General features: G+C 44.0%; 1 protein-coding gene across 2 annotated transcripts in view; it reads left to right on the top strand.

The window, feature by feature from the left end:
* Positions 1 to 20377, top strand: part of TBX15 (T-box transcription factor 15) — a 101377-nt gene that overhangs the window by 65442 nt on the left and 15558 nt on the right. For both annotated transcript variants that reach the window (XM_033094101.1, XM_033094100.1), the window contains exon 6: positions 9133 to 9197. In XM_033094101.1, the coding sequence (XP_032949992.1) occupies positions 9133 to 9197 (65 nt within the window). The remainder of the gene's footprint in view (positions 1 to 9132; positions 9198 to 20377) is intronic.

Here is a 20377-nt window from a genome sequence, read left to right as displayed (position 1 = left end):
GTCTTCCCAGGGAAAGGCCATGTCCTGCTCCACACACAGCAAAGGGCGGGACATTTGGAGACCTGGCTTTCAGTCCTGAATTTTCCACTAGCTGTCTGTGTCACCCTGAGCAATCATTTTATCTTTCCGGGCTTCACTTTCTTCTCCAAGAAAATGAAGACAACTCCAAGCCGTTGGCCTATGCTTTCTAAGGTCTCTGTTAGCTCTGAATTTATAATTTCTCCCTCCTTTTTTCCTGCATGATGACGTTAAAAAAAGTTACAGTTGACATTCACGATATTTTTATATTAGTTTCAGGTATACAGCATAGTGGTTGGACATTTATATAATTTATGCATGCTTTTTAATGATGGTTGGCAGCCATTTATTCTTATCAAACAGAGGCCACCGACACGGGATTTTCAAGTATTGAAAACTATTAGCGTGTTCATGTCTGTAAACATTTTTTTTTTAACCCCCACGATATTCTAGACCAATACAGTTGGACAGGACTCCACTTGAGAGGTGGGGACATGGTGTTTTGTTGCTGGTAAACAACATACTCCAACTATACTCGTCATTTGTGACTCCTCTCAGTCCACTCCGTGGTCAAAGCCTATGATTCCTGTTGACGTCCATCTTGTCACCCACGCTGGACACCTGACGCTCCCCCACCCGTCTGCCACTAAACTCTGTTGCTTCTACTGATGGAATATTTTCTTCTTTCTAATCTCATTGCTTCTGCCCTTGCTCTGGACCTAACCTCCCTCCACCTCGGGCTGCTGTGGTAGCTTTGAGCAGAGGCGCCTGGACTGCAAGCTAAGGTCTCACCAGCCATCACGTATAGTCATTGTTGGATGACATCTTCCTGAAGCACAGCTCTGACTGCATTCTTTCTCTGTCAAAAATGGTCTGTGACTCCTCAGTGCCTAGGGAGTAAAGCCCAGGATCCCAAGTGTTTCAGTTACGATCCTCTGTGGCTAATTACCAACGATATTTCTAGGCGTATTTTCCGTTAATTCTCATTACGCATCCACAAGAGTTCAGCAGTCGAGTTAGAATTTTATTGTTGTTTGCACTCTGTAGCTGCCTTGCTTTTGCACATGCTGTTGTCTTTCCAGGAATGTCCTCCCCCTCCCCCTTCATCTTTACCTGTCTAGATTCCTTCTATTCATCAAGTTTGGTGCAAATACTATCGCCTATAACCTTACTTACATTTTTGTCAGCTGCAAATGAGCTCTCCCTCGTGGAAGTGTTAGTGACTGATTCTCTCTCTCTCATGACCTTTATCACTTTCTAACCTGTGTGTGTGTGTGTGTGTGTGTGTGTGTGTGTGTGTGTGTCCAATTTCCTCTCAATATTTTGAGGTTTCTGAGAACAAAGGTTGCAAAGGTTGCACTTTCTACAAAAACAGTATGATATGGTAGAAAACACCAGGTAGGGAATTAAGAGATGTGAAGTCTAGGCCCAGCTCTGCAGCTGATGGACTGTCCTGCCTTTCACAAATCACTCCACCTCGCTATTCTTATTTGAAATGGATGGTTTGGTCTGAATCAGTGCTTCTCTGTCACCAGTCTATGGGAGAAGTTTTTTAGGGTCCACTGAGAGATGAGAAAAATAAAAACAGTATAGGGATTTTTAAATAAATGTAAACATTTTAGTAGACTGTACATTATTTTATTCTGTTTTTTTAATTTTTTTGATATTAAAATATCATTTATTTTATGGAATAATGATGACAGGAGATAGTCGATGTTAACTCTCTTTACTTGGTAGAATCAAAATAATTGGAATATCAACATTGATTGCTCAAATGCTGGAAGGGAGGGAATTAGAATTGGCCTCTGACGAGGACGTGGAGAAAAGGGAAACGCCGTGCACTGTTGGTGGGAGTGTAAATTGGTGCAGCCACTATGGAAAACAGTATGGACGTTCCCCCAAAATTAAAAATAGAACTACCTTATGACCCAGCAATTCCATTTCTGGGTATATATCTGAATAAATTCAAAACACTAATTCAAAAAGGTATATGCACCCCTATGTTCACTGCAGCATTATTTACAATGACCAAGATTTGGAAAGCAACTCAAGTGCCCATCAATAGATGATTGGCTAAAGAAGAGGTGATCTATCTATCTATCTATCTATCTATCTATCTATCTATCTATCTCTACCTATCTATCACTCCTTCTTTATCTTATTCTTTATATATTCTTCATATATGTAAATATATACATATATGAAGAATATATATATTCACCTATTTTTTATACACACACACACACACACACACACACACACAATGGAATATTACTCAGCCATAAAAAAGAATGACATCTTACTATTTGCAACAACATGGATGGACCTAGATACTACTATGCTGAGTGAAATAAGTCAGACTGAGAAAGACAAATACCATGCGATTTCACTTATATGTGCAATCTAGAGAACAAACAAACAAACAAACCAGAAATGGACTCATAGATACAGAGAATAAACTGATGATTACCAGATGGGAGGGGGCTGCGAAAAAAGGTAAAGGGATTAAAAAGTACAAATTGGTAGTTAGAAAATAGTCATGGGGATGTAAAGTACAGTATAGGGAATACAGTTAGTAATATCGTAAAAACTACCTACAGTGCTAGGTGGGTACGAGACTTATCGGGGGAATCACTTTGTAAATTATATAAATGCCTAACCACTATGCTGTACACCTGAAACTGATATAACCTAATATCAAATGCCAACTATAATTGAAAAACATTATTAAAAAGTAGAATTGATCTATGAAATTTTGAAGCCCAGAAATCACTAATTAAGATGACTCTTCCATCTTCACATTTTCTAAAAATAAGTTTTCATTTTTCAATTACAGTTGACATCCATTATTATATTAATTTCAGGTGTACAACATAATGATTAGGCATTTATATAACTTATGAAGTGATTAGCCCGGTAAGTCTAGTACTCATCTGACACCATACAGTTATTACAATATTATTGACAATATATTGTACTTTACATCCCTGTAACTGTTTTCATAATTGGCTATTTGCACATCTCAATCCCTTCCCCTTTTTCACCCATCTCCCCATTGCCCCTCCCATCTAGCAACCATCAAAAATGTTCTCTGTATCTATGAGTTTGTTTCCATTTTGTTTGTTTGTTGAGTTTGGAATTGCTGGGTCCTTCTTTGTCTCTTGTTACAGCCTTTGTTTTAAAATCTATTTTGTCTGGTGTAAGTATTGCTACTTCCATTTTTTTTTTCTTTTCATTTGTTTCCATTTGGATGAATATCTTTTCCCATCTCTTTACTTTCAGTCTGTGTGTGTCTTTCAATCTGAAGAGTGTCTCTTGCAGGCAGCACATGGATGGGTCTTGTTTTCTTTTCCATACAGCCACTATGTCTTTTGATTGGATCATTTAATCCATTTACATTGAAAGTAATTATTGATAGGCATGTAGTTATTACATTTTATTATTCATATTTTTGATCTTTTGTTTTCTTCTGAAGAAGTCTCTTTAACATTTCTTGTAATACTGGTGGTGGTGATGGGTTCCTTTAGCTTTTTCTTGTCTGGGTTTCCATCTCTGTATTTCTAAGATATTTGTGTCTGTCCCATCGTGGATAGCTCTGAATATATCCTCGGAAAATGGCTGAATGACTAGTTAACACACCTCTACTACCAGTTTCTTTATGTATCTTTGGTTCTGCTCTTTTGGATATAAGTAGTAGTGAAGTGTGAAGAAAGAGTTTCTATTTCATGAAATATTTTATGCTTTTCTTTCCCCCTTTCCCATTCCTCCCTCCCACCTTTGCCGACTGACCCACGGACTCCCAGGGCTGCTAGCATACTGAAGTTATTATTACTGTTATTTGCTCTCAGAGTGCCAACTTGGCAGGCCTGTGGCAGAGAGGAAGGTACACTATGCCCAGAATCTCATCGTGGAGAATAAAGTGGTAGAGGTGGGAATAAAGGTGACTCTACGCTTTATGCTTTTTCTTGGAAGAGGCTGACGCCAACATGTCCTCATGGAATTAGCAGGAAATTTCCATTGCAGAGTCTTTGTCTTCCTAAGGGAAAAAGCTTGCTGAACCTTGAGTGGTTTTTTTTTCTTTTTTCCAAACAGGAAAGTAGATTTCAAAAAGACACAGCCCTGTTCTCCTCAGGTAACACAGTCTTATTTCTTGATGAGAATTGGCTACATGAACCAGATAGGAAGTCTGCAACCACAGCCAGGTCTGTGTAAGCAAATTCAATAGGATTTCAGAGCCACTCATTATATCCTAAAGTATTGAGCCAGTTTTGCTCTAACTTTCCAATCAAATCAGTGCAGAATTTTTTTTGCATACAGGATAAGGGTCTTTTTTTTTAAAAAAAAATCCCATTGGAACACCCTTCAAGCAATTTGGTAAAATCACCTAAGAATGACGAAGAAAGTGTTAATAAAGGCAGTTCCTTTCAGCCTCGGTCCTGTAAAATCATACTCAGGATTTCACTTTCCTTGTAGGTTGTGCTATTTACGTCTGCGCTGTGTGTTGTGAGGTATACCTCATTTATGTACTGTCTCTAAGTTCCTGGGCAAGAAAGTAAGTTAAAATGATTAAAATTAATGGTGGCAGGCCAGCAGCCACCCCCTCGTGCCACAGTCTTCAGTAACTCAGACTACACAAATCAGTATAAGGTTATGGAAATAAAATCAGTGGGAAAAAAATGCTTCCCTAACCTCTGTATTTTCCATGTCTCCCGATCATCACTGGACCCAGTTTGAACATGACTGCTGTCGAATAGCTTTGGCTGCACAGGAAGTTAGTAATAGACCTTGCTCTGACTGGAAGGACATTTAAGACTTTTGTCTGTAATGCCTGCAGTGAAAGCACATAGGTTTGAAGGGATTGTTTGGTCTGTATTCTCCAAGGCTTGTTATGGCTTTGGGACTGGTGAACCCTGTTTTCCACATCACTCACTCACTCACTCATTGACCAGATATTTATTGAGCATGAATAGCACGTCCTATTAGGTTCTGCTTCATAAAATGGTGTATAAAACAGACATGGTTCCTACCTATACTCCAGACGGAATTAAAGAGGGTGCAGTTCAAGAGAGTAGCAGAAGTACTGCCATTTTGGACGGATGATCAAGGAAGACCTCTCTTAGGAGAGAACAATTAGACTGAGACTTGGGACAAGGAGTCAGCTATGTGAAGAGCGTGGAAAAGGGTATTTTTGTCTGGAGGTAGAGTGAGTGTGAACAGCCTGGGCAGGGAGCTGGGCACATTCCAGCACTGAGAGCAGCTCCGTTTGGAGCCTGTGAACCAGGAACAGGTGTGTGGGTGGGGACGGAGAGGTAGGCGGGAGCCCGGGCATGCTGGCCCTGCAAGGTCAGGCAGGGAGTTTGCATTGAATTTGGAGTATAGTGGTAGCCACTGCAGAGAAGGATATGATCTAATTATGTGTTAACAAGAATCACTTTGGTTGCTGGGTAGAGAAGAGATTGGCCAGGGAGACGAGGGGGAGAAGGGAGACGGGTTTGCCGGTTATTTAGAGCAGTTGTCAATGGAGAATGGACCTGCTCTAAGGTGGGGAGGTCGAGACAGACAGACAGTCACATTAGGATCTAACTGATAAACATGATTGGAATAGGGTTGAAAATTAACTACTAAAATGTGGATATATATATATATATATATAAAATTTTCTGCAGTTGATTTTCCAAAAAAGCTGTGACCTCTGCATTAGGGCAGGGTAGGGGGGAAAATGTAAACTTTCCAATTCTATTGTGGGTTATTATCCCTTCATGTAACTTGATTTAGTTTTGGGTCAATGTTTAGTGTTTGGTTTCTGCCGCCATATTTCCTTCCCCTCTCCCACTCTTCCAGATGGCCTCTAGAGGTATGGTTTATGTGCAGGGGTTTATAAGTCCTCACATGGGTTCCTGTGCTGTTCTCTGGGCCTCCCTGGCCTCTGCTCTGTGTGTGTGTGTGTGTGTGTGTGTGTGTGTGTGGTCTGGTCCTTGGGTCCCTGAACTTGTGCTTTGTGTTCTTGCCTCGGTCAGGACCTCCTGCGTCTCCCTGGTGGGCTCAGCCTCACCTCAGGTCTCATCCAGGTCCTCTGTTTGGGTCCCGCCAAGGCTCTAGCATCTCTGTGTTAGGATCACCCTGCCTTCCCCATCATGGCATGTGAAGACCTCTGAGTCCCTGACCCACCGCAGAAAGGCCATGGGAAGCCTGGAGATCCTAACGCAGTCCTCTTGTTGCTTCCTCAGACCAGGGGGCATTTTTACTTTGATGCAGCAATCCCCGTAGGTGTATGGAGGTTACCCTGCCAGGTTCCTGAGTCTCCCCAACCCCACCCCTGGAATGTGGTTTGCTTTGGGGAATAAGGCAATGTAAGTCCAACTGCTCGCTTCAGCTTCGTCTGTCTCGTCTTTCTCATACTCTACTGGGATGGAAGGAGAGGATTTTGAACTTCTTCTTCTACCTGTTGAGAATTCACCTTATATCACGTTGCTGTCTTCCACAGGACAGCAAGCTTTATGGCCCAGCTGACCTTTGCATCCTTTTCCACAAGATGGAAGACACTCATAAGATCTGAGTTTACTAGGCTGGCTCTTGATACCATAGGACTATTAGAAACTAAGGCTTCTTGAGGTTGAGAATACATTGGCTTTCTTCTCCAAAATATTGTCCTGTTACCCTTGGTGTTTGTAGATACAGCCAAAGTTGTCAGCACAAGCATTAACCGGGATAGTTTGGTTTATAAAGCTAAAATTGTTCTGTTTACAGGGTATCTAAATGCCTAAGCTGGGTAATAAAGGCCTTCCATGAAGTGGCCTCAGGCCAGGCCCTCCAGCTTTCTCTCACCGCTGCTCTCCCCCTACCCCTTGCTCTGGTCAAACTGGATTCCTCCAGGTTTCTTGAATATGCTTCATTCTTTCCCACTTTGATGCTCTGGCTTACGTAGGACTTTTCTTATGAAATACTTCCCTTAGTCCTCCCTCCCCCTTCTTGCATTTTTTCATGAGAAACCCACACGTCCTCCAAGGCCTGGCTCACGTGCTACCTCTAAGGTGAAACCTTTAACTTGGAATAGTTGGGACTTCTTTTAAGCTCTCACGGCACCCTGCCTTTCCTGCAAACCTCACCACTTAGTTTGATGTCGTAATTCTCAGTGTATGTGTCTGTTTTTCTCTTCTAATTATAAGCTTCTTAGGTTGGGGGAAGGACAATGCACAGATATATACTGACTGTACACCCTTCTGTCACCTGTGCTTCCTGCCATATGACTTTGCACACAAAGGGTACTCGATAGTAAATCAGTAATGAGGAGCGCGACCACACTCTTCATAAAGTTCTCTAAATCGCACATTAAAAGCTTTGAAACAAGTACAGAGGTGTTGTTTTTCCTAACAGTGGTGGCATTTGCCTATTAAACCTGCGTACAGGCCCTTTGGCCCGAGATCCAGTGAACTGTGAGAAACGGGTTTTCAACCATTTCTCCCAGGTCCATGAAATAGAATGTTACTATATTTACAGGGGTCTGCGGAGGCCCCCCTAAATGGCAGCACAATCACAAATCAGAAACCGCTCTCATAAATGAGTCAGACAGGATAAGCCAACTTGAAAGAGAAAATAAAATATTATAACCCCAACTTGAAAAGAAAATATGGTGTGTGGTTTATTGCTGTGGATTATGGAGGAAGAGAGGGCTGATTTTAAGTCAAAAACAGAACGCAGCGACAGTCTTTAAATTTAACTCAGTCCTCACATGGCAGACGGTGGACTTTAGAAAGCCGAAGCGTCAGGCTCCTGCTCTGGTCTATAAAATCGATGTAAAATTGCTTTCGCTGTGTTATTAGTGCTGCATTATTAGTACGTCGTTCTGGAGGCAAGGACTGTTTAGGGAAAAGAAATAACTTTGGTATTTTCAAGTCACAGTCTGTTTGTCAGAATCTCACATTGCGTTTTAAAGACATTTAAAGACTGTGGCGTTGGGAATTCCACTCTGACGGAAGAAGGACTTGGAACACAGAAAACAACTCGAGATGTCCCACGATAAGTTCTCAATGATTAGAAATGGGAAGATGGTCTTGAACAAGACCATCTAGAATGAACTTTCCATCCAGGGTGCCTGCCTCCTTTCCTGGGCTCCCTAGCCCTCACCCCTAAGTCTCTACCGCTTGAATATAGTGAGTCATTAACATGCGGCCGGCTCAGATGCGAAGGTATCCAAATGCGTCCCATGACCAAGGCTGAAAGCGGAAACACCAGAGCGCATATGGAATTTGTTGGTCAGGCTTGTTCTAGTCTAGAGAGAGACATGAGCATAATGTATATAAACCATCGCAGAGACTCAGGGAAGGCGGCGAGGAGGCGACGGGGACGGAGAGGGACTCAGGCCCTGAGTGGCGGCTGAACCAAACGGTTTCCGAGGATGCGCAGCTGTGTGCGCCGGGTTTGCTCAGCCTTGTGAAGCTGCCTCTGTTTCTTCTGCTTTGCTGATGAGCCTGGGAGACTGGCTGAGAGGTGCTGCCTCCGGCCCCATCCTGTCATACATTTGTAGATTTGCTTTTGGGTGCAACCTTGACAAAACTCTAGCTACTTGTTGTGTCTTTTATGAGACCGTTTCGGGTCACTGAAGGAACCGAACAATCCTTCGTGGCAGGAAAGGCACAACTTAGGTGAAATGGGCAATACAGTCAATTACTTGGATCTTTCAGGCGGAGGCAGGTTACCTGGTGGTCTGATTGTACCTGAGTGGATTGGCTGAGTCCGTTGGTTCATTAGTCACTCTCTTGCTCATTCATTGACTCATTCATTCAACAAGTACTTTTCATACACCATGGACCCAGTTTTCCATTTCCATGCCTTTGTTTGTCTAAAGTGATTGATCACCATTTTGGGGCAAGAAAGGTGAGCAGAGAAAGAGTTGACAGAGTCATACTGGGAAAACCTTGGTTTTTAGGGAGAAGTGGGTCAAGTGGGTCAGACATCTGTGTGCCAGGATCAAGTCCTATATCAACTTCAGTTGAAATCCCCAACTAAAAGGAAACCAAATAAAAACAACAGCTGCTAACAGAGTGATTTCTAGGAACAACCAAAAAGGAAGCCCATTCATACAAATACAATTCATGCTTTTTTGTTTCTTTCCAGATCACCAGATTAAAAATCGACCGGAATCCTTTTGCTAAAGGATTCAGAGATTCTGGAAGAAACAGGTAAGAACAATTGGGAAAGAGACTCTCTGACATTTCTTTTCTGTGACATTATCTCCACCATGTCCCATTGGTGGAAAACACCTGCACGTTATGCCACTGTGCTGATTCAGGCAAAGAGAAATGGAGAACTGATCCAAGAGTCAAAAAGCTGCCCCGTAAGAGGTGAATTATCCCAATTCTTTGCTAACACACTCTAAACTAGCAGATCAAATCCCTCACGATGTTTCCCCCTCTGCATCATACTGGGTAATTCAGCCACTTAAAACAAATTTTATGGTGATTTGTTATCATCAAAAGGTTGCCGCTTTTTTCTGACAAGCATCTGTATGTAGCTCTGTGACCACATCTCCGTTTATGTTTCATTCTCAGGAAACAATGAATTGCGGGCAAATAAAAATTTTCACAAAATTATTACCTTTAAGAGCTAAAACTGTGTTGGCTAAAAAAATTAGCCATCCCCCCCGCTTCCCCCCAGGGGAATATTTCCAAAATCTATTAGATGTTTCCTGCTTTAATAAAGAGAGTTGGTAGAGTACCACTTTTCCTGATGACTGAACATCATTATTTTGATTAGCTTGTTATACAGTGAAATGCTTAGAAGCTGCTTAAGTTTATGGAATATCTGCTCCTATTGTCACTGGCCTTAGAGACTGTGGTGTTTGCTAGTTAATTCTTCTTCCTTCTATCTAGCTCCTTCCTATCTCAAATGAAAATGTTAGCCACGGAGAGTTAGAAGAGAAGGGAAATGGCTGGGGAAATCAGATCTAGCTAAGGTTATTCCCTCGGCAAATTTCATTTTCTAGAAATCATGCCGAAACAGCCGATATGGCACATGTGTTTTATAAAGTGTGACATTTCTTTTCTGTGACATTATCTCCCCCATGTCCCATTGGTGGGAAACACCTGCACGTTATGCCACTGTGCTGATTCAGGCAAAGAGAAATGGAGAGCTGATTTTGTTGTAACAAAATCAGCAGGCTTTGTTGTAACTATTGACTTGAGTGTTCAGACATCTTCCTAATTTGGGGGCATTTCTTCACGTCTAAATGACACCGATTGTCAGGAGTTCTCTTTGGTATTTTCTCTGCAAAGAGTTTTCAGGTAAACTGTCTAGTGTTATATGTAGTGTTACTTTGTGAGCTATGAAGCATGTTATATGAGGATTAGCACTCATATTTATGCCAAAAATCAATCACAGGGATCATTTCCTTTACAAAATGACTTTCGATAGCACTTCTTTATGAAACTCTTATTGTATATTTGAAATACATTTAGATTTCTATAACATTTTATTGATCTCAATGTTTTAAGGTTGTATCTATTGAGTGAAGTCAAATCCACTTAAACTTCTAATTTGCAGATGACAAAATCGAGTAATACGTTCTAGGTCAAGCCCTCTAGTTAGTGGTACAGCTACAGGAGAACTCAGACATATGGACTCCAGGCCAAATGCTTTCCTGTTCAATGATTCTTTGTTTAGTGTAAGACAAAGGCCTTTGTTTTCAAAATGTAGCCAGTGAAGAAGGACAGCCCATACCTTTCATTTCAGATGCCGAGTCTTCTTCCTCCCAATTAGTTTATATTCCACGTCCAGGTCGTAGAACGAGCCTGTGAGATGCTTCCTGTTGCCTCCTTTTCAGGGCTGGCACCCTGGGCTTACGGCTGAAGACCTTGTTCGTGACCGGAGCTCAAAATAGAAGCTGGCCCCTCATGTAGGAGCCTCTAGAGTATTTGACATCTTTAGCTCGGAGTGCATGGATGTGATGCGTGAGTTCTCAGAGACTGTAGGTAAAATTGTGTGTGGGTGAGCAGGTGCACCTTTATCCAGGGAGAGGTCTACAGCGTCCTTCAGATTCTCAGAAAGGTCTATGATCAGAAGTTAAGAATTTCTGCTCTAGACACAATTATATGTCTCCAGGGGCCAACCCTACTGGCTTTAGTTATTCAATTCCTTCCTTTTTTTCCCCTTCTGTCTCTCCAGTGGCATGTATTTTCTTCTTGGCACTCCAATGCTTGCTCTTTTTTCTTTTTCCCTTTGTTTTTCTCTCCCATTGGAGCCTTGTTGTTTAGAGCCATGACCCAGAACAGGAAACTGGAATAGATAGGCTGGGTTGACTAGCCTTAGAGCCATGCTGTGGGAACTGGAGCCACGTTTTAATCTTAAGAGTGAGACCATGTATCTTGAAGCATTTGCCTCTGGTTAGGAAGTTGTGATGATATCTCAGTTCAAGTCCTGAGGTCCTCCTGTCTCCTCACTGGGCTAGAAGGGACCCTGACATATCATGTGGCCCTGGCCTGTGTCTGCCTTAAGGCTGGTGAGAGTCTTACTGCTTAGGACACACAGTTATTTGTCTGTCCTGCCTGGTGTACGGCTCTTCTTTGTAAGGACTCCAGGGAGGCAGAACTATGGATCTTCATTAGCCCATTTCGGTGCTTTCTTTCTTTATTTTTCTGATGACGTGATAATTCCTCATTATGTCCCAGTATAACCTGCAGCCTATGTTGAGTAATATTAGTAATTATAGAAGTTACCTGTGGCTGAACACTTACTGTGTTCCAGACCTCATGTTCTTTCTAAACTTCATTTGTAAAACGTATGCTTTATAAATGGGGAAACTGAGGCTCGGAGAGCTTAAGCAGCTTTCCTAGTGTCACACAGTAAAGCTGGAGCAGGGATTTAAACCCAAGCCCACCTGGCTTCAAAGCCTGGGTACTTTGTGCTGAATCATGCTAACAATTTAAACTTGACTTATTTCATCTTCAACAGATATAGAGAATAGAACTCTTTCTCTAAAAATCCTTCCTCTACTTAAAGATATTACTCGAGTACCCAGAGTCTTCTATATGCCACATAAAACAACCTGTATGTGCTTTGCCTGTCTTTGTACATTCTCCCAGGACTTGTCATCCACTCTCTATACTTGTGACCAAGGGGTGCCCTAGTAAAGGACAGGAAGCCAGGCTGAACTTCCGTAGCAGGTGAAACTGTGACACAATGACATTGAAGTCACCTGTCTCACGATGGGGTGAGGATGAACCATTAAAGGTAGAGCCACGTTTGTCCTCCAGTGCTCTGGGAAGCTCGATCAAAAGAAACGTGTTGGGGCAAGTACAGTGGCCCTTGTATTCTCTCTTTAAAACGCTCACCATTACCTGGTAATCACACTTTAATCCTCCCTAGCTGCCTGCAGGATCCGATGAGGGCAAGACTTACAAATGCCCTTTCGCAGATTGTAAAGATTGATGGGTGAGGATACAGAGGATTATCTATAAATCTTCTGGGAACTGGAGGGTCTGTGCCAACCTCAAAGCCCAGTTCATTGCCTCATCTACTGCCTTTTTCGTGCTAACAGAGTTCTTGTAAATCTGTGATCTTCACCGTGCATTTCAGACATCAAACGACTCAGAGACGAGCATGGTTTGCTGAGTTGCATATAAATGTACCCCAAACATACGGATTACATTTCCTTTAAAAACACATGGGCTTAAAAATTAGGGGGGAAGTGCCCGGCCAATGTTTTTTGGTTTTGCAGAACACAAAACATTTGTGGAAGACTTTGGAGTTACAGAATTTGCCAAACCTCAAACCAAAATACATTCAGGTTTGTCGCTCTCAATCCATCCTAGTGTGGTCCAGAGGCTCAGGAAGGGAGGAGCAGGAGGGAAGATGGGGACACAGCCGCCCAGCACGCTCGCTTTAAATGCCTCCTGTGACTCTCTTGGCCCCTAAGCTTCTCCTCGTTGTGCCGTAGGGCGGCCGGGCTGACAGCAGTGTCCTCTGAGGGTAGAGGAGAACGGGAGGGAGCTGTGGTGAGGATGCTGACTTCCCATTCTTCCGATTTTAACGAGAAGAGGTATCCATGGGAAGCAATCCTGGCTCTCAGCCCCATCGCTTCCTCCTTCCCCTTAATGGGAACCAGAGTGACTGATCTGACTGTTGAGTCCGGGACGAGGGCCCTGAGGACGTGCTTGTCTTCAGCAACTGTGCCTTCTGGGCTCTTTCCATGGTGTGGCAAGCCCAGCAGAGAAGGCTGACCGTTCTGGGGAGTCAGCTTATTTCAGGGGCGCCCTCACCCCTCTGCCTGACACCCTTATCAATCATGAGACTGGTATTTTGGTCTCTGCTGCATCGAGCTCCGAGGTCTTTCTCAGAATTCATTCTCGGTTGGAATGAGGACAAAAGGTGATATTCCCGGGGCCTTCCAGAACCCTGGCAGGAGCCCCACGGAGCCCACAGGGTCAGTCCTGTGGTGTCACCATAATCAGAGCCTGTCATGGTTCCGCTGGCTCTTTAGAAAGGGTCTTTCACACACTTGACTGTGAGAAGGTCGCCACCCTTCCCACTGTACATATGGATCTGCTACTTTTCATTCCCATGTGTTGTCCCTGATTAGAAGTCTCCACCAGGAGAGAGAGAGAGAGAGAGAGAGAGAGAAGCTGGTCTAATGTCATGTCAGAGAGGGAGAGAGAGAGACAGAGAGACAGAGAGAGTTCGCGCTGTGGGGAAGAGTAGTAACCAGCTGGGCCTTTTGGAGTGGACACCCTGACAGATTTTGCTTCCAGACATTGAATCTGCAATGGGAGCGAAACTGTTTACTTCTAAATTGTTCCTCCTCTAGATTTCTTAGAAATTATGTGGCCCAAGTCTGGCTTTGGGTGTGAGGTGTCAGTATGTATTTGATCAGACCTATAGCCCCAGGGCACAATACCCAGAGTTCCCTCAGGGAGATGTCTCCGCCCAGCAGGAGATAGTATACCTTCCTGTTCCCTCAGCTCGAGACATGTCCTGTGGTCTGTGTTCCTGGGCTCTGCCCCTGCTAAGCTCCTAGGAATGGACCTGTACCTTTTTCAGGTTTCTATTCTTAGATTTTTTTTTTCCCTGTAATGTCAGGTAGACAGAGGAAAATAATACTTATTTGTTTAGTTACAAAACAGTGAGACAGAATTGATAAGTCGCAGAGAAATTAAAAACCAGAAACTCTGGAGTGAGAAAGCCTTACCCCAACCAAGGGCGACTCAGGTACGGCAATAGTGGGGAGCGAGTTTTGCATACCAGCTAAGAAGGGAACAGGAATAGAGTAAATCTATAAATAGACTCAGTTCACAGACTGGGCAATTTTGATTCCAATCTGAGGTGGACTCCTGCTGTAAGACACTGATGTACCCTACATGTGCATTAGACACACACACACCCATCGGCCATCTGAGCTGGCTCTGGACGGTGGGGACATGTCTGTGCCACCTGGTTCCCTGGAGAAGGAAGACACCCAGTGACTTTCAGAGTCTGTGAGTTTCAGGAAAGAAGCGGTCTCAGAGGCTGGGCCCACGCAGAATGAGCTTGGGTTGAGACAGTTTGCTCAGTAGCAAGCAGAGGAAAAATGACATCTTTGGGGTTGGCCACTCCAGTGAGAAGCCGGTTCCCAAGAGAAGACAAAGGCCATGAAGCCGAAGAGAAGCAAGAGCCTTTGCACTGAGTCTCACGGTCAAGGAGAAGCCTCGGAGCGCATCTGTGCTGCCTGGACAGCCCGTTGTGCTCAGCTCGAGGGAGCATTACAACCACGAGCCCTTGCATTGTGGAGGGGACAGCGGAGGAGCAGGAGGGCTGCGTGGGTCTCTCGGCACACAGCTAATGAGAAAGGCCTGCCCCAGTTAGGAGCGGCTGCCGAGATTTTACAGAACGCCCACGGCAGCTTGGGAAATGTTCTATCATCCCCAGGGACTTCCTCCAAAGCAAACATATACGTAAAAAGGAGAGGATTAAAATTTTGATCTGTCTGGGGAGTGAGAGGTTCTACGAACTTGTTTTAAAAGTGCATGGAGTGCATGGCTCTGGGTTCTCACAGGTCAGCACCTTCATCCTATCTTTGACCTTGGGCTTTACCGTACGCCCAGTGTCCACTGCATCTAACACAACTGCAAGGGGGGCTGTCCCATGTGACCTGGTTTCCTCCACGTACTCCTAGCCAGTATGGCGCCCAGAAGCCACTGCTGTTGGTCCCACGACAGGTGCCAGGTAGAGTGGCTCTTCTGTAGTTCAAGGAGTTCGTGGACCTTCTTAGGTTACCTCTTTCTCTGTGGAGGCCACCCTTGGATGCTTGAACCACAACTTAGAAACTGTCAGAAGGGAGCCGGTGGCAGGCCCTGTATCAGGGGGGAGGTTGGTTTATATAGCTAAGTAGTTTTCAAAGGTCGCCCTTCACTGAGAAAACAGTAGGGCCTGCCCGATGAGGTGTAGAAGGCAATTGCCGTCTGAGCTCAGTCTCAGCCAGCACTTCTGTTTGCGGGGAATGTGGCTGGCCGCTGTCCCTCTTGGTGCCTGGTATCCCTTTACATGTTTCAGGGGACGGTGATCTAAAAATGGAGCCATTAAGTGCATTACAGGAAGGGATGTACTCGCTGCTGGAAGAGGGTGCTTCACGAGGCACATACTTAACCCAAAGGAAGGAATCTCTACTGGTGGTAGGAAAATATTTGGGAGTAAAGAACCTTCCTACGACCCCGTTCCAGCAGCTGCTATGCCAAGGCCATGTTCAGGGAATGAAAAACCACTTCCTTGGGCAGACAGGAACCCCTGTCAAGGCCCAGCCCCTCCTTACAACACTCCATCAAGACGAGTGTGCAGCTAGAAAGAGGGCTGAGAGATGAGGAATCAGAGTGCCCAAAGGTAACAGAAGAGGGAAAAGTCAGCTAGAAATTAGGCCCAGAAATGGCGCCAGTTCATCTCTGCTTAGACCCAAAAATAACACCTTTTGTTTGGAAGTCTGGGAAGGAAGGGTACAAGGTGAGTGTCAGTTACCATCTGTTACTACAACTCTCTGTTACCACCGGGTATCTCAAATCTTGTCTCCACCCTTATCTATCACTTAAACTGAACATATAAAATTACTGTATTTGTAGGTCAAGAATGATAAAATATCAGCAATTTTCATACAGTTCAACCTAGTCATTCAAATGTAAGTCTATTTATTTCTAGTCATTCAAATTGTAAGTCTACAAATAATAGCAATAATATTTCATAGTTATCGGTGGTCCAGGCTGTCCATTTTTAATCTCCGAGTTGTCTGGCATTGGTACAGTGCTTCCCATTTTACTGGTGGTAAAACTGAGTGCAGTGAGGTCCTCGCTTGCAGAATTTGCAAATGCAGCATCCAGAAAAACCATGTCACTCCGCTCTGTGAGGCACAGCTCACCAGACAGCAGACAGTGGTGCCCTCGCCCACCCTGGGTACCCTGTCGCTCCTGAAGGCTCACACACCAGCTTAGAGCAAGGGAGCGGACCACTTGCCTTCTTTCAACTAGCGCGAATTTCCAAGTGTCTTTCTCCCTTTCACTTTCTGTATTTTCATTTGTTCTCCCTAGAGCCACTGGCTGTATTTTTCCAGCCAATCTCCTCTTGCTGTTTCCTGGCAATCTTTCTAGCCTCTGTAGGTTTTGCATACTCTTTTGTTATCCCTGGCACGGGGGGACACTGAGCAGACCTATCAGGGCTGAACTCCCTGTCAGGTACGGCTGCATTTACAGTTCAAGGGAGCTGGCCCCAGACTGGACTCTGGCAGCCGCTTCCTGCCAGACTCCTCTCCTACCCCCAAGCCAGAGCTGTTTATCATGCCCCCTGGCTTACGGTCTTTGAGCCAGGATTTAACATTTTTCTCTGCCTTGTTATTTATTCTCCCTCCTCTGTCATGAACCTTTTCCACCATTGTCCTCTTGGCCATGTGGGTTTGCCAAGGGAGGTTGGCAGTTGTTTTGTTATCTATGGCTCTTGCCCAGGGATGGTGTCATCTGACAGAGTGACGTCTTTTTAATGGCTAACATATTGGAGTCTGAAATATCTGCAAGATAATGAGGCCTACAGAGGCTTGAGGGACACGTTTTTGGTTCCGTGAGGAGAGACTGAGAAATGGAATTAGGTAACACACACATCCCTCCACATTCGATCCGGAGCCAGAGGGCTGACACCAGCTTCGCGTTCCAGCGAAGTAAGTGTTTCCTCTCGTCACAGGTCGCAGCCTGAGCAGCTGGTGAGATTTCTTTTTGATCGACTTAGACCAATGGTCCTTGAGCTTCCATTATGTTTCCTCTCTTGTTTTGATATATTGTGTCGTCAATCAATCCGCAGTTATTCAGGAACAATTTGGAGGTAGTAGTATCAGGATGACCTCCATTTTACGGATAGGAGACTTAGGGATGAAATGGTTAAATACCGTGGCCCAGGTTGCTTTAAGCAGCAGCGGGGCTGCAATGTCAACCCAGGCAGCCTGGCCCGAGAGCTCGTGCTCACCTGCCCTCGTGTGAGTTACTATTACCAAATCAGAGTGTTCTAGTCAGATGCAAAGAAGCTTAGTATTTTGGTTAGCCTGCTTTAGGTTCCCATGGGTTTTTATCGTACTTCTTGAGGCAGTGAAAACTCCTTATGAACTGCCGCGCCTACCTATTCAGATGCCAAGTGGGCACAGGGTTCCCAAGCTGGAACCACTGGGTAAGGAACGATTTGAACTACACTCCAAGTCATCTGTCCCGGGGACACCTGTTCATCCAAACCACAGAAGGCACATCAGTGACAGCCAATTCCCCGTGTAGGCGTACCCTTCGCACCATCTAAAGCCAAGTTTTGAATGATAACTTGTTTTGTTTGGTTTTGCCAATTCGTAGACCTCTGTTGGGAGGTCTTTTAGAATATTCGTGGACAACAAATACCTTGGGGGATCTAGATGTAGGATCCGATTCCAGATCCTGTGAAGGAGACGGAATGTGTGGAAGGTTCGACCTTATCTCAGTGGGCCAAAGACAGTCTAAGAAAAAGGCTGAGAATGCTGAGCTATGGTCGTTAGATCTGAAAGAACAGTATATTCTGGTTTTGTGCCTTTTCAAATGCTGGAACAGGAAGAGAACGGGCAGGAGATCAGGGGTACGGTGCATCCCAGGGGATAAAATCCAAGCACTGAACGTGGAAGAACGATCCCTGGGGCCCACACCCTCCATCTTGCACTGGAACTCCAGTCACCATGAAGTGTTTTCAGGTCCCAGAATATGCTTTCTCTGTTATCCCTCCATGGTAGTATATACTGTTAACTCTGCTAGGAAAGCTCTTTCTGCCTGTCGCCTGTGTGGAAAACTGCTGAGCACCCTTTACTAGGAAGATCGAATAACTGGAATCTTCCTTGAGTTTTCCGGGTATATGAAGTACTTCTTGCTCCGGGCTCCATGGCATCTTCTACGTATCTCTAGTGTGGCATTTGTCACAGAGTTCAGAAATTAGTCATTTACATGCTCTCTTGTTTTTTTGGAAGTTTTCCTTTTTTTTCTTTCTCTTTGATTCTGTTTCAGGTGTACAAAACAATGTAATAGTAAGACATTTACATTCCCTCACAAAGTGATAACCCTCTTCCCCCAACCTACGACCCCTCTGACATCGTATATAGCTGTTACAATTCCATTGACTCTATTCCCTATGTCAACTGTAATTTAATATATATATATAGTCACGGGATGTGGAGTACAGCATAGGGAATACATGTTCTCTTTTTGTTGAACAGGACACTCCTAGAGGGTAAAGACCTTAGTCTTTTTCGCCTTTGTATCTCTTAAACCCAGCATGACTGTTTTCCTGGTTGGATAACTCCTTTATGATTTCAAGACCTCGCTTCAGCAGACTTCTTTTAGCCTCGGCTGTCTTCTGTTGACAGATGACATAGGGTCTTATCAACCCCTAACATATGTTCCCTCTGTTACCAGTATCACCAGCAAATAGTACAGGAAAGAGTCAAAAGTTGGAACTACAGAGAAAAGAATGGGAAGAAACGTAAAAAGCAACTCTCTTTCTCAAGACATAAAAAGCAGAAACTATGCATTGGTATGCTGCCTAACAGGTCCATGAATATAGTGGCAATTATTGTTATAATTATCAAAAATTTGCTGAACTTCAAAGGGATGTTCCAGCATTTTTTTTAAATGAGAAGGTTTGTTGGAAGACCTTCCTTCTCTTTCCTTTTCCTTCTCTCTTTCCTTCCTTCCTTCCTTCCTTCCTTCCTTCCTTCCTTCCTTCCTTCCTTCCTTCTTTCTTTCCTTCCTTCCTTCCTTCTTTCCCTCCTTTCCTTCCTTCCTTCCTTCCCAACTTTTTATTTTTAAGACTATTTCTTCACAGACTATTTTTCTAACTCAGTTATGTCGAGGCATCACCAATTTGCTCAAGAGCTCTTTGGCTTGCTTCCTCTCCTTCCTTTTCATCCTTCTCTTCAGCACATTCTGTTGGTTTGGCCAGTGAGCAGCCTGAAAAGTCTAAAGAGAAAAGGCCTGGAAATCAAAGAGGTGATTAAAGCCAAAGGAATGAACAAAGGGGGTTGGATCTGGCCTCTGTTGTCACTGGCGCAAACAGGGAAAAGAAGGCAAGAAGGGAACCCTTGCCAATTTGATCATCTCTGATTGGAAACCTCAGAGATGACATCAGGTCTCTGGTGGGTCACAAACCGGGAGAGGCTCTCCGTGTGGAACATGTTAACGATATGTGGTTACCTAAGAGCTTTTTCAAAAAGTCTGTTAGACAATGAATTCACTTTTAAAAACCTTGAGATGACACTTTACAAAACTAGGGTATAATGATGGTGAATAAGTAAACACTGTGTCCTTCAGGATAAACTTCAAATAGACATCCAAGTAGCTAAAAGTGTTCATGGGTGGTGGGCAAGAGCTCTTGTAAGAGAAGACGAGGGGAGGGCTGGCTGGCCTCCGCGCAGGGACTCAGTCTCTGCTGAAGGTCAGAAATTCCATGACCGGAAAGGAAGAAATCAAAGGAAACCTGAAACCTCTCTGAGACCCGAGTCGAGAAAGACACAGTCGGCTATAGAAACGATCCCCAAGTCTCCACTACTAGAGGATTCCTTCTGTCTTCGGAATCTTGATTTCACATCACATCAAGTTTTTTTCCTAAGCTTAGAAAATGACTTAGAAAATGAATGCTGGTTAAAGTTCATGAAATAAAGACTCATATTAGTTGAGATCTTGCCATGGAACAGGCATTCAGCTAAGCCCTGGAACATAAAAAAACAACAACAATCCCAAAACAAAAAAACAAAAAACCATGGGCCAAAGTAGACATGCTAGTGGTGGAAAGAAGTGAGTGATCTAATAAGTATCTTGCCATGGCACTTCACCAAATCCTTATATATAGAACCAGTACTTTC

The sequence above is a fragment of the Rhinolophus ferrumequinum genome, chromosome 22 (assembly GCF_004115265.2).
Source record: "Rhinolophus ferrumequinum isolate MPI-CBG mRhiFer1 chromosome 22, mRhiFer1_v1.p, whole genome shotgun sequence".
Lineage (NCBI taxonomy): Eukaryota > Metazoa > Chordata > Mammalia > Chiroptera > Rhinolophidae > Rhinolophus > Rhinolophus ferrumequinum.
The sequence above is the reverse complement of the archived record's forward strand: the minus strand, read 5'-3'. Positions and strand labels throughout refer to the sequence as shown.